We start from the raw sequence: 16,832 nt of genomic DNA, 5'->3' as shown, positions 1-16,832 counted from the left end.
ACAATTCCCATCATCCCTAGCTAGCAAGACCAGTGGTCAGGGATGATGGGAATTGTAGTCCGAAAAAACAGCTGGAGACCAAGTTTAGGAAACCCTGCTGTGGATTATTGTGTATTCTCTCAGATCCATGAACAAGTTTAGTTAATTTTCAGCACCTTGAGAAAACCAAATTTGCTTGAGGTGAGCAGTAATAGCTAAACTAATCAGTTAGAAGTTGATCTAGGCTTTTCACACAGTTATGAATTAGAATTGCATCGGCTATACATGTGCAAAAACAGTTTGAAAGTCCCATTGCGCTGAATGTCTAAATTTAACATTTGGATGAGTGGGAAAAGACTGATAGAAAAGTGTGGTCTTCTTGCTCCAAGCCCTCATTTTAGGTTGGCTGGAGGCATCGCTTCCAGAGAGAGACCAGAGACCCTTCGTTTTTGAAATTAACTTGTGGAGATCAGTGTGTCATGGTGACTGTGTAAAACAGAACATCACCCCAGACTAATTAAGTTTCCTCCAGTATGAGAAATTATGTCATATTCCCCAGGATCTTGTGCATAATATGCCTAGGTTAGCATCAAAACCACTATTCCCCTCTGTGGTTAGCAGCAGGTACCAGTTCAATTTTGCTGTTTAATAGTCCCTGTCGCAAGCTGCTAATTAAAATAAATAGAAAAGAACATTAGTAGTTGCCCTTCAGCAGTGAAGGAAGGAGAGGAAAGAATTCTTTTGTGACTGAGTTGACTTTGAAAAGAGCTAATAAAATATGAGGGAAGAGCCACGCTGACTGACTTTTTGATTCCGGGCAGGGAAATAGTTTTATTTTTATTTTTATAACAGCGTATTAAAGGATGAGGTTAATTTCTTAGCTTGGTTTGAGACAAAACAAATGCACACACAACAGCCATCACCATGGCACTGGGCCTCAAATCTCCCTGGGACTCTTACCCTCTGAAAAGGCATCCAAACTGCACTCGTGAGGTTATCGAAAAAGGTGATAACATATGTATGTATGATGGTGTGAGACTGATAAAATGATGGAACTTGTACGTTTATAATAGGAATGTTTTTTCTGGTGGTGAAATTGAAACATGAAATAAATCTAGGCCAGCTGCGAAGACATCACAGAAGCCTTCTTTCAATTTTTATCTTCTACCCTTACAGTCCAGCTCCTTGGAGCCAGCTAATGGAGATGATATTTATGAATGTGGCTGACATCCTAGTTATTTGGATGCCATTTGTGCCTTCCCCTCTTGCCTATAAAAGCAGAGCCCAAATAATTTCTTCCAGGGGGTGCTGTTAAGTGACAAGAGGAGAGAAGATGTTTCATTCTTTCTTACTCATTCCTTCCAAAGAAGCAGAGCAGTGGTAAAACAGGAGAGAGAGTTATGTCCTTGCTCCAATGACCTCTCCAAGTAAACGCTTCATGCTTTTCTGAATAAGCTGTGTAAGCAGACAAGAGGATGAGCAGATGATCTCGCTAGAAATCTGGTCTTCACAAGCATATGAGAGAGAGAGAGAGAGTTTGGTTTTTTAAAAAGTATTATTCTTCGGAATAATACTAATCTTTTATAACATGCAGATAGTGCTAATTCCATACAGTGGTACCTTGGGTTACATACGCTTCAGGTTACATACGCTTCAGGTTACAGACTCCGCTAACCCAGAAATATTACCTCGGGTTAAGAACTTTGCCTCAGGATGAGAACAGAAATCGTGCTCCAGCAGCGCGGCAGCAGCAGGAGGCCCCATTAGCTAAAGTGGTGCTTCAGGTTAAGAACAGTTTCAGGTTAAGAACAGACCTCCAGAACGAATTAAGTACTTAACCCGAGGTACCACGGTATAGGGATATAAAGGTAAAGGGACCCCTGACCATTAGGTCCAGTCGTGATCAACTCTGGGGTTGCGGCGCTCATCTCGCTTTACTGGCTGAGGGAGCCGGCGTACAGCTTCCGGGTCATGTGGCCAGCATGACTAGGCCGCTTCTGGCGAACCAGAGCAGCGCACAGAAACGCCGTTTACCTTCCCGCCGGAGCGGTACCTATTTATCTACTTGCACTTTGACGTGCTTTTGAACTGCTAGGTTGGCAGGAGCAGGGACAGAACAACAGGAGCTCACCCCGTCATGGGGATTCGAACCGCTGACCTTCTGATCGGCAAGCCCTAGGCTCTGTGGTTTAGACCACAGCGCCACCCACATCCCTTATATAGGGATATAAGAAACCATTAAGTGTGGGGCCAGCCCTAGCATGAGACAGAGTGAGATGACTGCCTCATGCAGCAGATGCTGGGATGGTAGCCCTCTGGCTGTTTCTCCTGATTCTTCTGGCTATACCCTTCTGGTGGAGAGGACAGAGCTGTGCATATCTTATGGCCTGGCCTACATCCCTGTTACCAGCCAACTGCTCTCAAGTGTGGTGAAGGATTCTTTCCTGTTGATGGTATTGAAATAAGATTCAGCCACCAGCCCAGTCACCTTCTGTATGTGGAGAGGTATAGAGAGTTGGAAGGGACCACAAGGACCATCTAGTCCAGGGGTCAGCAACCTTTTTCAGCCATGGGCTGCCCCTCAGACCATGTGGTGGGCCGGACTATATTTTGAAAAAAATAATGAACGAATTCCTATGCCCCACAAATAACCCAGAGATGCATTTTAAATAAAAGGACACATTCTACTCATGTAAAAACACGCTGATTCCCAGACCGTCCGGGGGCCGGATTGAGAAGGCGATTGGGCCGCATCCGGCCCCCGGGCCTTAGGTTGCCTACCCCAGATCTAGTCCAATCCTCTGCAATGGAGGAATATTTTTGACTCTGAGATTGAGAATCTCATGCTCTACCGACTGAGCTGTCCGGCTTCCTTTCCTTTTCGTCCTGTTGCTGCTTAACATTTCAGCAACCCATAACACAGCAAATGTGCAATTAATGTGCAGAATATTTCTTTCTCTGTGGTTCTTTCTCTAGGAACCAGCTCGACCACATTAACCCTTCATTTTCCAAATAGTATTGCCTTTATATCTGTTTCTTCCTCCACCTTTCCTAAATTGCAAGTTGATGTGGGGGATCATGATCCACAGTGCATCAAAGGATAAAGGATTTTTTTAACCATTTCCCCGCCACACACACACCACAGCCACCTCCACAATATTTCGTGAGTGAACACCTGGCTGCAATTGTCTGCAAGCAGAGTTGCTATTCCCTACCTGCATAAAACAGAATAGCAAACACTGGATGCTCTTAAATGGATGCTTCCACATCTGGAAGCAACAAAGTTCCCCTTGTAATTTTTAACTATTCATTCATTCATTAATTCACAAAACACATACACAGCATAACAGCAATAACAAGCAAAATATCGAGCCGTTAGATGGATGGAGCAATTAAATGCCACAATTAAAAAAAACAAACCACAGTCCTCCACAGCCAGGCCTATAAGCAATTCATTAATTCAATACCACATTTAAACCATGATGTTTTTGGAAAGTACCTTGTTTTCAGGATTACCAGCCAGACTTAGGAATCTGAAAACCCCAAACCAGCCTACAGTGGTAAGACTTTGCCAAAAAAGACTTTGCCAAACCAGCCTACAGGGGTACCTCGGGTTAAGAACTTAATTCGTTCTGGAGGTCCATTCTTAAAATGAAACTGTTCTTAACTTGAAGCACCACTTTAGCTAATGGGTGCTCCTGCTGCCGCCGGAGCATGATTTCTGTTCTCATCCTGAAGCAAAGTTCTTAACCCGAGGTACTATTTCTGGGTTAGCGGAGACTGTAACCTGAAGCATCTGTAACCCGAGGTTCCACTGTATATCCTCTTTTTCTTATTGTTTTTGTTTTCTTATAGATGATACGAAGTTGAACCAAAATCCAGAAGACGGTAAGTGCCTAATTATTTCTTGGCCTAGTGGATATGCAAATGTGTGGGAATGTCCATGTTCTGGGGATGTGAGGTGTGCCCTGAACTGCTGTTTCACCTGGGATGCCCATATGACTAAAGGTCCCCTGAATGGTTAAGTCTACTCAAAGCCGACTATGGGGTTGTGGCGCTCATCTCGCTTTCCTCCCTCTTTGGATTCTTTGCTGTCTGTCTGGGAGGGAACATCCCTGACATGCCCTGGCTCAACCATATCTTGGAAGGCCTAACTTTAACTGAGATCCACAGTGGTTTTTTAGTCCACCCTAAAGGCATTGTAAAAGGGATGTGGGTTGCGCTGTGGGTTAAACCACAGAGCCTAGGACTTGCTGATCAGAAGGTCGGCGGTTCGAATCCCCGTGACAGGGTGAGCTCCCATTGCTCGGTCCCTGCTACTGCCAACTTAGCAGTTCGAAAGCACGTCAAAGTGCAAGTAGATAAATAGGTACCGCTCTGGCGGGAAGGTAAACGGCGTTTCCGTGTGCTGCTCTAGATTGCCAGAAGCGGCTTAGTCATGCTGGCCACGTGACCCAGAAGCTATGCGCCGGCTCCCTCGGCCAATAAAGCGAGATGAGCGCCGCAACCCCAGAGTCGGCCACGACTGGACCTAATGGTCAGGGGTCCCTTTACCTTTACCTAAAGGCATTGTGGGTAATGGTACCCACAGATGGTGTACCTTTCAGCCTCATTTTGATAACTGAACAAACAAAGCTGGCTGATCCTTGTGGGTTCTTGTTTTTTTCTTTGTTGTGGCTGTATTGGAGTAATTTGCACATTATCCCCCCAACCCTTATGAAAACCTCCCCTGAAGGTTTGAGAGACGACTTCCCTGCAAAAAAAGTAGAATCCCAGCTCCATACAGGAACCATCGTTGGAATTGTGCTGGCAGTCCTGCTCATAGCAGCCATTATTCTTGCTGGGATCTACATCAGAAGCAACCCTACATCCCACGCTGCTTTGTTCTTCATTAAGGTGAGTTTAACAGCATAGTAAGCCCCATTGAGGCTTGCTTCCAGGTGAGTGGGTGTTAGATTGCTACCCAAGAGCCACTTCTCTCTCAACACTCGAGAGGTTTGCCAGTAAAATAAAATTGTGACCCAAATCCGCCTCTTGATCCCTAGCCAAGTGTTTTCCCTGCTGCAGAGTGCAATTCTCAACTTGAAAAATGATGGAAAGGAATTGCTGAAACATTTGACAGAAGTGGAATGCAAAAAGGGAGGTGTGAGGAGGTTGGTGAAATAAGTGAATGAAAGATAAGATATTGAAATTGTTTGAGTGTTTTAAATTGTTTTTGTTTGGTTTTGTTAGTTTAATGTGTTTAGTGTTATGTAGTGTCTTTATATTGTATTGTATTGTTTTTCCCCTGTTTTTATTTGGTTTTGTAGTGTTTAAATTGTTCAAAAAGCAATAAACATTATTTTTTTTAAAAAAAAGAAAAATGGTTGGGCATTGAGAAAGAAAATGACAAACCTTTAGGTTCCCATCTCCTCAATCTTCTCTCCTGGCTGGTCTTCACCCGTTACCTCCCTCTTTGGCACCATCTTAATTTGATAAAAGGTAAAGGGACCCCTGACCATTAGGTCCAGTCGTGGTCGACCCTGGGGTTGCGGCGCTCATCTCGCTTTATTGGCCGAGGGAGCCGGCGTACAGCTTCCGGGTCATGTGGCCAGCATGACTAAGCCGTTTTCTGGCGAACCAGAGCAGCGCACAGAAACACCATTTACCTTCCCGCTGGAGCGGTACCTATTTATCTACTTGCACTTTGACATGCTTTCGAACTGCTAGGTTGGCAGGAGCTGGGACCGAGCAACGGGAGCTCACCCCGCCGTGGGGATTCGAACCGCCGACTTTCTGATCGGCAAGCCCTAGGCTCAGTGGTTTAACCCACAGCGCCACCCGTGTCCCCTTAATTTGATATGTTACTCTAAATAGCATCAGAATTCCCGCCCCCCATGTTGTTTTGAAAATAAAGTTTTGAGCACCAGATTCAGTACTTGCTGATGACTGCTTCACAGATTTGTATGTCCTATATTTTCCGCTTTCCATTTGGGGTCCTCAGCAGCAGTTCTAATGCTCTGAAGTGTACCTAAGGCCCTATACCTGAGCAATCTTTGCAGATGCTATTCAAGAAGAAGACACTAAAATATAGAATATAAATTGGTGATGGCTTTACCTTTGAGACTGTCATTTTCATGATATTACTTCTACAAATATATTTATGCATCTGGCAGAATTAGAAAGGGGGGGGGGAACTCTCCCAAATATGCACAGTATTTCTACAAAACGAATAAAACTTACTTCCGGATAATCACTGCAATCCAGAGCCCTTTATGAAGTTGGATATGCACGCAAAGAGCTTCTATGTGGCCAAACTGCCCTGTTTTATTTTTATTTTTCAAGCAGAGGGGATAGTTCTCTGCACGGCCTGTGCATGCTGCCATGTCCTTCCTTTTGATTTGTCTGGAGATCAGGAAGCAGCCTATTTGTCCACCCAGCCCCGAACGGATTGGCAGAGGCTTTTCTAAGGTCCTTCTCATCACCTGCTTACCCAGTCTGTAAATGCAAAAGATTGAACCTGGGACTTTCTGTATGCAAAAGCATAAGTTTTGCCACTTAACTGTGGGCCTCATCTTATCTTTAGGAAGGACAGCTCTGTGTACAACAACTCATGCACATATCAGAAATCGATAGATTGGTTTGAGAATGTATAGCAGCTTTCTCCAACCTGGGGTCCTCCATGTCAGGAACGTGGCCCCCCCAGAGCACAGGGGAATAATTAGACTCAGAAATTGAACTAAGTGAACCAGAGATTAACTCTGCAGATGAGACCTGGCTGACAGAGTCGAGGAAGGGCAGTTCGACCCCCTTTCCCGGGGAAGACTCTGTTAGCTCTCAAGAAGAGGGAGAGTTGGAAGACAGCCAGAGCATTGCTAGGCAACCAGCAGATAAGCAGAGGTCTGAGTCTTTGTCGAGTGGAAGTGGGGAGGGGGCAGGCCAGCCTCTCAATCTTCGTTCTAGGCGACAGCGTAAGATCAGAGGGCAACGGAAGGGCAAGAGGGGAAAGACGGGAGTTTGCCGTCCTTCCTGCTGTGGGAGGGGTGAAAATTCAGACTATCGTAAATGCGAGCAGGCGAGAAGCCGTGCTCTGGATGTGTCTTTTTGTAAATAAACGTACCTAAAAATGCCGGAGAGTCATTACTTCTTATCGTGGCTTGATAGACTGCCAGAGGTCATTACACTGCAGATGTTTTGGACTGTATCTCCCATCATCCCTGATCACTGGCTATGCTTGGTGGGGACTGATGGGAACTGGGGTCCAGAAACACGCAACCTTAGGAAGGCTGATGTAAAGTGTGTATGTGTGCAAATTGTTGACAGCCTTTTCACATACCGACGCCCTTCTTTTCTTCACGCCACAGCAGAGACCGCACCAGTGGCCTGCCATGAAGTTCAGAAACCACTCGATGTACACAGAAGTGGAGCCATCTGGCCACGAGAAGGAAGGTTTCGTCGAAGCGGATCAATGCTGAAGAATGTGTCTTCTTCTTTTTTTAATTGCTCTCGCACCTTTAAAACGTCGCCTCCCGTTTCCTGTTTGTTTCACGATGAGCACAACTGAAGAAATAGCAAAAAGGGGAAAGTAAACACCTAAAGAGCCTAAAATGGATACAGGAGGACCCAAAAGGCATGCAGGTTTAGCGTGTGGCTCTGGGTGTTTTAGCGGGGAAAGTTACAATGGAGTTGAAGCTTTTATTGCAGAGAAGCCCACTTCATATCGGTTGTTTTCAGGTGTAGCCATCCACGGCTGATTTCAGTGCCAGGGAAAAGAAGTCTAAGTCTGCACTCTTCCTGCTTTTCTCAGGCACCTGAGCCGTATGGTAAAGAAGATGCTTTTATTGCCTCTGTGTGTTATGGAGGGTATTACGCATAATTTTTTTAAGCCCCCAAACGGTGGGAAAGCAAATACATTAAACTGTCCAAAGAAAGGTTAGGAATAGGGGGAAATCTAGGCTTCTGGTGGGGGAGATTGAAGTTTGCCTTCTGAATAAACCCTTGAGAGATGCTTACGGATTATAGTTAACATGGAACAAGTTGGTCTGACTCAAATATCGCAGTGTCATTGCAGCACTTGCTGGATGCAACGCCTGACATTTGTGGCTTGTGGGGAGCTTAATCTGGGCCTGAAATGCCACCTTCATATTTATCGGTAATGGCGGTATAAATTTGAGCCACAAGAAAGAAAACGTTAATTAAGGAGGCCTTGCAATTGACAGTCATCACCCCAGCCGGAGGATAAAATACATATCAAACTTGGCCTCAGACCCTGAAAACAATAATATGGTTTGTCTTATTTCTGCTGTGAATTACCAACTCCACCTCACAATTGGCTATATGACTTAGCTTCCCTTTTCTGGATTTTTTTAAAGAGCAAGTTTTAGTCATTGGTTTCATTAGTACTTTATGAATGAGAAAGAGAAAGGTCTACCTTATCTCAAGGGAACGGAGGGAATGAAAGCAGATTCGCTCTGCCCACTCTGTCTGATCCTACTAACGATCAGATTTTAGTTAGGAAGCAAGACCTGGTCTTTTTCAAAGGAGTCTCGTGGCACATATAGAGATTATTTTTTCTTGGAAACGGTGATGTTCCTGTTCTGTCCTCTTTATCTTGTATGATGGTTACCCCCATATGTTTTCCCAGTGGGTTAGGGTGATAAAATGTACTTGTAAAATTCTGGTACACATTCCTGAAAGTGCTGCTATTGGACAATCCCCCCTCCCAATCTAATTTGGATACAACACTATGAGATGTGAGGCATGGTTGCCAGTCCCAGATTTTCCCACTAGCTCCAGCTCCAGGAAAAAAATTCCACATTTAAAGTCAGACTGTAACAAATATTTTGATGTTGAAGTTATTGCGAGCATATCTGTATGGCCACAAGAGAAATATGTGCCTGAGCAAATTTTGCACATATCCTAAGGGCTAGCTCACCTGTTACGGCAATGCAGGGTGACCGCGATGACCCACACTTCTTATCCCATTTCTTCAGGTAATATTTTGAGGACAAGCGATGTGACTCCATCACATTCTGTGTTTGCTGGTCTTCCGGCATATATCGACTGCCCTGTGCAGAGAGGCGGGAAAGTACTGGCAGCATGTTGACACTCACTGCATGATACGCTTGCTTTAAAATTACCGGGAAACTCAGGGAAGAGATTTGTGTGTCGGTAAACTGCCGTGCAGAAGGGAACAAGGAGTTGGGCTCTGAGAGTTCAAAGCAGGCTTCTCCAACCCTGCAGGTGTGCTGGGTCAGACCTCGCATCAATCCCAGGCAGCACAGCTGGGGCTGATAGGAGGCAGCGTCCCAAACATCTGGAGGGCAAAGGCTGGTTTAAAACAAAAAACGTTGTACTTTGCCATTTCTTCATATGGTCTGGGGTAAAATAAAAACAGGCACAAAGAGCACCACAGCAGCCGGGCTGCCTTGGTTGGAGAAAGAGAGAAAAAGCACCGAGAGGAAGTATTATTATTATTATTATTATTATTATTATTATTATTATTAGACATGTCTCCTAAACTTATGCATCTATGTGTGTTGTAGCTTCATTCCGTATCCAGGCTGAGCCTATCTGTCCCAGGGGTTTCCTCAGGAGCTAATTATCTAATGTATAGTACGTAACTGATTTTGTATAATTCTATAACCGTGTAGAGCTATAGATGCAGGCAGAGTATAAATGGGGCTATTACCGGGGTTGTGGAGTTTTCACCCTGACCTGACTTCTTACTTTTATTTTAAGAAAAGTAAAAACGCATACATAAGATGCAACACAGTTCAGCAATGCATCCCAGTGGAACTTTTTCAGGACAGTATGTACCGTATTTTTTGCTCTACAAGACGCACCAGACCACAAGACGCACCTAGTTTTTGGAGGAGGAAAACAAGAAAAAAAATATTCTGAATCTCAGAAGCCATAACAGCAAGAGGGATCGCTGCGCAGTGAAGGCAGCAATCCCTCTTGCTGTTCTGGCTTCTGGGATACCTGTGCAGCCTGCATTCGCTCCATAAGACGCACACACATTCCCCCTTACTTTTTAGGAGGGGAAAAGTGAGTCTTATAGAGCAAAAAATACGGTATATGCTAGCCTATTTATCACAACCACTGGTGTGCTGTATGGAGAGTGGGGTGGTGGCGAAGAAGAGATCCCTGAAAGAAACAAACAAACGGGATCTTATATTTGTTCACCAAGCACTCTTATGCAAAAGGTGGACCATAGTCATAAAGGCTTCTTACGGACGTTTTAGTAGCAGACAACCACTGATGTTCTGTTTCGAGCTGTAAGTGGAATGGCATTGTGCTTTCAGAGTCAGGACTTCTCCAACTCTGTAGTCAAGAGAGCAGCCCCCTTTCCCTTTCCTCAGCCTCAGATATGTGAGTGTGTGCATATTCACCAGGACCATTGCAGCCACGTACAGATTGCCAGCTTAAAACCACAGCTGGGTCTTTCTTTCCCTCAATTTGGATCAAAGCTGGGTTGGAGCGAAACAGATCAAAACGCTGTATTTCATAAGAAATGGCAGGATTGATACAGGATAGGATATGGATTGTGTACACCACTTCCCAAACAATGGAAGCAGAGTAAATGAGAGTGTGTACACAGTCTGTGTCGGGCTTGCCGATCCAAAGGTCGGCGGTTCGAATCCCCGCGGTGGGGTGCGCGCCCGTTGCTCGGTCCCAGCGCCTGCCAACCTAGCAGTTTGAAAGCACCTCCGGGTGCAAGTAGATAAATAGGGACCGCTTACTGGCGGGAAGGTAAACGGCATTTCCATGTGCTGTGCTGGCTCGCCAGATGCGGCTTTGTCACGCTGGCCACGTGACCCGGAAGTGTCTCCGGACAGCGCTGGCCCCCGGCCTCTTAAGTGAGATGGGCGCACAACCCTAGAGTCTGTCAAGACTGGCCCGTACGGGCAGGGGTACCTTTACCTTTTTACACAGTCTGTGGGTGAGGAAAGGATTAAATAAACCCTTCTCCTTTCACGACATTCCTGATCATGATTCCCTCCCCTGCTGCAATTTAGGGCAAGAAGAAGAAAAAAGTGATAAGGGTTGATTTCAAGAAAGTAGAAACAGACCATAGAGAAGAAAATGGCTGAAACCATCTATACAGACCATAGTTGGCCAGATTAGCGGTGTGACAAGCTATGTACACCTGGGGAAATTGTGCAACTGTTCCACTGAATTTTAAAAAGTTGGGTTTTCTGAGCTCTGAGTGGGGAAAGAAAGCTGAACATGAGAGGTGGTGGTTTAGTTCGTTCATAGTGTCATACAGATGCCCTAAAAAAGGCAGTGAAGAAAGTGTGGCTTTTCCGCAAATATAATGCCCAATAGCCAAAGAGTAGGGGGAAAGGATTTAATAAAGAGAAGCACAACTTGAGATGTAGTTCTTCCACTCTCCAGTATAGACATACATTCATAGGAGTTTTAACAAGGCATTTTGGGGGCATTTCGGTACTGCATTAGAACTATAAAAACAGACACTGTGTGTCCTGGGCTGACATTTCAGGTCTCAATGCTGGCCTGAGAATCTCTGCTGTCTCCATGTACCTGTTGGAAGTTCATGGCTGGGTAAAGAATCTACATGTGGAATTGCAGGTTTTAGATGTGTTGACCACATCTAATTCCGTAAAATAAAACAAAAACCATGCAAGAGCTTCCTGTAAGTCAAATGACCCATTCAGTTCATGCCCACAGCAAATAAGATCTGAGCACCAAATTCATTATCTCTCATAACAATGCAAAGCCTACTTTTCTTTCTTGTATACTTGAATTTACAACATAATTCATTGTTGAGGAGCGTGGGGTTGAAAAGCTTGTGGCAAGATGTTTGGTACGGATTGTCTGCATGGAATGCAGTGTTGATACTAATATATAATATAAAATATTAATTACTTGTACTTTGGGGGATTGCTTTGGTTTTCAGAGTAAAAAAAAAGAGCAAAGATCATGACTGATGTGTGTTAAATTGCAGAATTTTCATAGTTAAGATTTGCCCATATGGTGGTTTTTAAAAGCAAAACAATACATGTATCCATTGCACGAAGCTACAAACATGAGTCTGACCAAACTGCAGGAGGCAGTGGAAGACAGGAGTGCCTGGCATGCTCTGGTCCTTGGGGTCACGAAGAGTCGGACACGACTAAACGACTAAACAACAACAACATCCATTGCACTGCTCACCACAGTCCACTTTGGAGAGTGATTTCTATGTTAATTCCTTGTCTCACCCATCACCTGCCTGCTGCAATGCTCAAATTACAGGGGAACAGAAGGGACCCAGCCTCTCAAACGTTTTGTTTGTTGTTGTTGACAGCCACCTTGGCTACCATTTTTAGAAGGCTATAAAGGGGAGGCTGTAATTAAGCTAAAATGCAGATTTCATTGAGAACCCCCTACCTTCTCTCACATACACCACCTTCTGTGGTAACTATTAGTGCAACCCTGGCCATGCAGTCTACACCTTGAGGACACACATGTGGGTTCCTCTCCCCCAGCCCAAAAAAAGAAAATCCCCATTACTCTGTCCAGGGATTCCCACACTTTTCTTCTTCTTAGGCGAGTAAGATTGTCTTCCATAAACACGGTTTTAACAGTGAGTCTGTAAGTGACCATGGAGGCCAATTCTGGATCCACACGTCCTTCCACAGTGGGGACATAGGTTTCCAGGCAGGAGTTGATCAAGGTGAGGGTTTGTCAAGCTAGCACGTTTCTCCCTTTTGTCCTGAGTTCAAGCATCTTCAAAGTCCACAACACCTTTGGTAAAGGCTGTTCTCCAACTGGAGTGCTCCCAGGCAAGTGTTTCCCAGTTGTTTATACTACATTTTTTAAGATTTGCCTTTAATGAGTCTTTAAACCTCTTCTGCTGACCACCAGCATCACGCTTTCCATTTAGAGTAGTTGCTTTGGAAGACGATAATCAGGCATCCGCACAACATGACTAGTCCAACGAAATTGATGTTGAAGAATCATTGCTTCAGCACTGGTAATCTTGGCTTCTTCCAGTACACTGCCATTAGTTCGCCTGTCTTCCCAAGTAATGTGTAATTTTTTTCAGAGACACCGTTGATGGAATCTTTCAAGGAGTTGGACATGGCACATTTATAAATGGTCCACGTTTCACACTTGTAGTTGTGCGTGTGTGCATCAAATCAAGCACAAGCTTCTGTTATCTACATCACTCCATAGAGGCATTCTCTCATATTTCATTAATAAAAAAAAGAGTGGGGAAAGGCTGGGACAATAGACCACTTTCACAATTTTTTAAAGCTGTGTGTTTTATCTGTTTTGGTTTTGCCTTTTGTAACCCCTGATTGTTTCATAGGTCATATCAAAACTTCACTCTTGTGGTTTATCACCACAACAGCTACTCACTTTGGGTAAAGCAAACAGTCTAATTTGTCAGCACCTAAATGATATCATAAGGGACGCGGGTGGCGCTGTGGTAAAACCTCAGCGCCTAGGACTTGCCGATCGTATGGTCGGCGGTTCGAATCCCCGCGGCGGAGTGAGCTCCCGTCGTTCGGTCCCAGCTCCTGCCCACCTAGCAGTTCGAAAGCACCCTTAAAGTGCAAGTAGATAAATAGGTACCACTTTATAGCGGGAAGGTAAACGGCGTTTCCGTGTGCTGCGCTGGTGCTGGCTCGCCAGAGCAGCTTCGTCACGCTGGCCACGTGACCTGGAAGTGTTTTTGGACAGCGCTGGCCCGCAGCCTCTTAAGCGAGATGGGCGCGCAACCCGAGTCGGACACGACTGGCCCGTACGGGCAGGGGTACCTTTACCTTTACCTAAATGATATTGAACATCAGAACAACTTGGCCACAATATGGAAAGTTTGCCCATGGTATGACTATTTTCCACCTTCCCATTTTGACTCTCTGGCACCCTATCTGCACAACCTAGCAATTCTAAAATATAGATGCGCTTTTACTCTCGAAAGATTGAATGTATTGCCCTTGGCTGTACTTGAGGGATGATTCCAACAGATTCCACACAAAAAATGCTTATGTCCCTGTGGAGACGGCAGTACCGAATCGGTGGCGCATGCCCTTCTGGCTTGCACTCTTTACAAAGACTTGAGGAATGAAATTATCACCCCTCTTTTATACTCCATTCCAGGTCGCCCAACCACTGCCACAGTGTCCTTCCTCTTGGCAGATCAAGATGAGCAGGTGACAGCAAAGTCAGCAAGGGTTTTTGTTTGTTTGTTTTTGAATATTTATAACAAATAATGAAATGATACAAATCTCATTCATCATGTTATTTACAATTATTCTCCCTTCCCTCCTCTGGACTTGCCTCAACCCTGCCTCTGCTGAGTTATTTATTATATTTATCGTATCCTGCTTTTCCTACACACGAAAATAAAACCCCTTATCATTTCTCTGAAACATCTGTTACTCAAATGAAATTGTGAAAGTTTATTCAGATCCTGCCAGTGAATCAGAATAAGATCCACTATTTGACTATTGATTCAAAACCCTAAAATGCATTTTATATAATTGACTTTTTATTTCTATTCTTTGTATATCGTATCGTTGTTTTATTGCTATGGCCGATGGCTGACACAAGTAAAGATTCATTCATTCATTCAGGTCACATTGGTAAACGGCAAAGTATCTTTTCCTTTGCTTTGTGACTGACGGGGAGCAGAATGAGACCCAGCAGCAAAAGACTGTGTCTTTAAACACAGGTCACCTGTGTGCACACCTGGTAACGGGAGGTGGAGGTAGGGATAATTTCAACTGTAAAAGCAGCATGCAAAACAGGGGGTTGCTGAACTCGTCTGCTACCCACCGCATTCCATACATCCAGTCTTCTTTCTCCCTCGGTTATTTTCCTCCTGAGTTTATTTCCATTCTTGCAGCCTAGCTAGGAGAAAACTGGCTTCATGGGGGAACGGCTGGAGGCCTGCAAGGGCGGGGGGTTGAGGGAGAACTCCATGTTGTCCTCAAAACAGGAACTCAAAGTCGTAAGTCTCAAGAGACAGTGACTATTGTTCTTTAAAAGATAGGTGCCGTAATGTGCTATCATACTCATTTTTCTCCCCTTTTCCTCACATCTGGTTACTCGTGCACATGGACATAGATATACAAAAACTCATCCCTGGGTTGTTTAGATAAGGGGAAACGACAATAAATGGGGAAATTCTTATCTCCCAAAACAAAACTGATATTATTTTCAGGCCGGCTCCTGGGTTTCATCCTCTTGGACAGGGTTGTATGCCAATATGCCTCTGATTCCTGCCTAGCTGTGTATAGTGTTCGTTACTCTGTTGGTTTTATAGATTTGTGTAGTGATAAGGAAACCCTGCAGTAAGCGTGCCATTGCTAACACCGTCCATATTTTAATCTTCTGTTCAAAGGACTCTGACTTAAAGAGGCTTTGGCACAGGAAGCAGTGCACAAAGACCTGGAAAACAGGCCACAATCCTACTGTATATTGCAAAGATAAAGTAAATGATAATGATAATGTATTATTTTTATGCCACCCATCTTACTGGGTTGCCTCAGCCACTCTGGGCAGCTTCCAACAAATTAAAATACAGTAAGACATCAAACAAAACAAAACAAAAAACTTGCAGGAATTTTATTAAAGATACAAGCCAAGAAGTACAGTCAATGGAGCAAAAAAGCAATGGAGAAATTTTTAAACATGTAATTAATTAATTAAGTTGTAGCCTGTTTTCACCCCAAACCCAGTCTAATTGGTCTCTTATTTATATGTGTTGGGGTGTGGGAAATCCAATGCCTAGTCCTGCAACGCTGTGAACAGCACCTTAAATTCATTCCATGAATTAAAATAAAGTTAAAAATAATAAATAAAAGTAAGGAAAACGAATGCATGTCACCATGTAGGAAGTGGTGGGTGTTTATTGAATGAAATGGCTTCACAATTAGTGAGCTTGCAGTGAAATAAACAATCCCGCAGAGGGTTGGCTAGCTGGACCCTTCCCGTTACTGCTAGCCAGAAATAAGGCATGTGTGTGCTAATAGTCTCCTATGCTCCTTTGCCAATTTCAGGCATCTGTGTTATGTTTCTCAAAACAAACAGAAATTGGCGTTGGGAAGGAAAAATTCAGTGGCCGGCTCAGTTGCCCCAGAATCACCCAACTTCTCATGTTAGAGGGGACCAGATAGAGAATATAATCAAAAGTCAAAAACACTGTAAACATGGACCAACACCCCCTCAAAAAAACTAGCCACAGAATCTTCAGTGCAGACAAGAAGACCAAAGTCCCTAACTCCTAGAAACAGCATTGCAGGAATGGTCTTATGACTCTTATCACTTGAGGGGCACAACATGAGATACAAAGCAGGAACTCCCAATACATCAGTAAAAGTTGGAATTTATTTAATACATGATCTAATGTAAGAACCCAAGTCACATTCTTTCAATTTTCATAACTGAAAGACGGAAACATCTGCGGAACTTGTTTACAGAATTAAATAATACGGTAAATTCCACTTCTTTTTTATAAGTCATGGCTGCAAGTAGTGAGCCAATGAGATATAACAAACTGTCACTTGGCAACTGCGACAGAGGTTTTCACTGCCCTAGTTCTAGGTCAGTTTATGTATACTGTACCCTATTTCTCCTGGAAGATCAGAGGAGTAATTTGCCTGGATTGTTTGCAAAAACAGTAACAAAATATATAAACATGTTTTTTCAAAAGGCAATTTGTGACACCAAGATAGTAAGTCAAGTATTTTGGAGAGTTTAGTATGTGGTGCATCCATTATCCCCCCAGAAGACCAGCTGGGAAATTTTAGGCAGGGGTTGCTTTATGCTGAACATAAAATGAAAGGGGATATCCAGTCTTGCATATGTAAATACTTTCATCTGCAAAAGTTAGGCTTGTATTTGGCTATTTGTCT

The 16,832-nt window shown here is 44.0% G+C and overlaps 1 protein-coding gene across 2 annotated transcripts in view; it reads left to right on the top strand.

Moving 5' to 3' along the window:
• The window catches only part of PLXDC1 (plexin domain containing 1), a 71,582-nt gene extending 59,682 nt beyond the window's left edge, over nt 1-11,900 (top strand). The window contains exons 14-17 of one of the 2 annotated variants that reach the window (XM_083408323.1): nt 3,835-3,867; nt 4,715-4,875; nt 7,323-10,564; nt 10,897-11,900. In XM_083408323.1, the coding sequence (XP_083264449.1) occupies nt 3,835-3,867; nt 4,715-4,875; nt 7,323-7,433 (305 nt within the window). In that variant the 3' untranslated portion in view covers nt 7,434-10,564; nt 10,897-11,900. The remainder of the gene's footprint in view (nt 1-3,834; nt 3,868-4,714; nt 4,876-7,322; nt 10,565-10,896) is intronic. The other variant, XM_083408324.1, reaches the window with a different exon arrangement.
• Nucleotides 11,901-16,832: the final 4,932 nt, after the last annotated feature.

The sequence above is a fragment of the Podarcis tiliguerta genome (assembly GCF_965153285.1).
Source record: "Podarcis tiliguerta genome assembly, chromosome: 13".
NCBI classification, from domain to species: domain Eukaryota; kingdom Metazoa; phylum Chordata; class Lepidosauria; order Squamata; family Lacertidae; genus Podarcis; species Podarcis tiliguerta.
The sequence above is the reverse complement of the archived record's forward strand: the minus strand, read 5'-3'. Positions and strand labels throughout refer to the sequence as shown.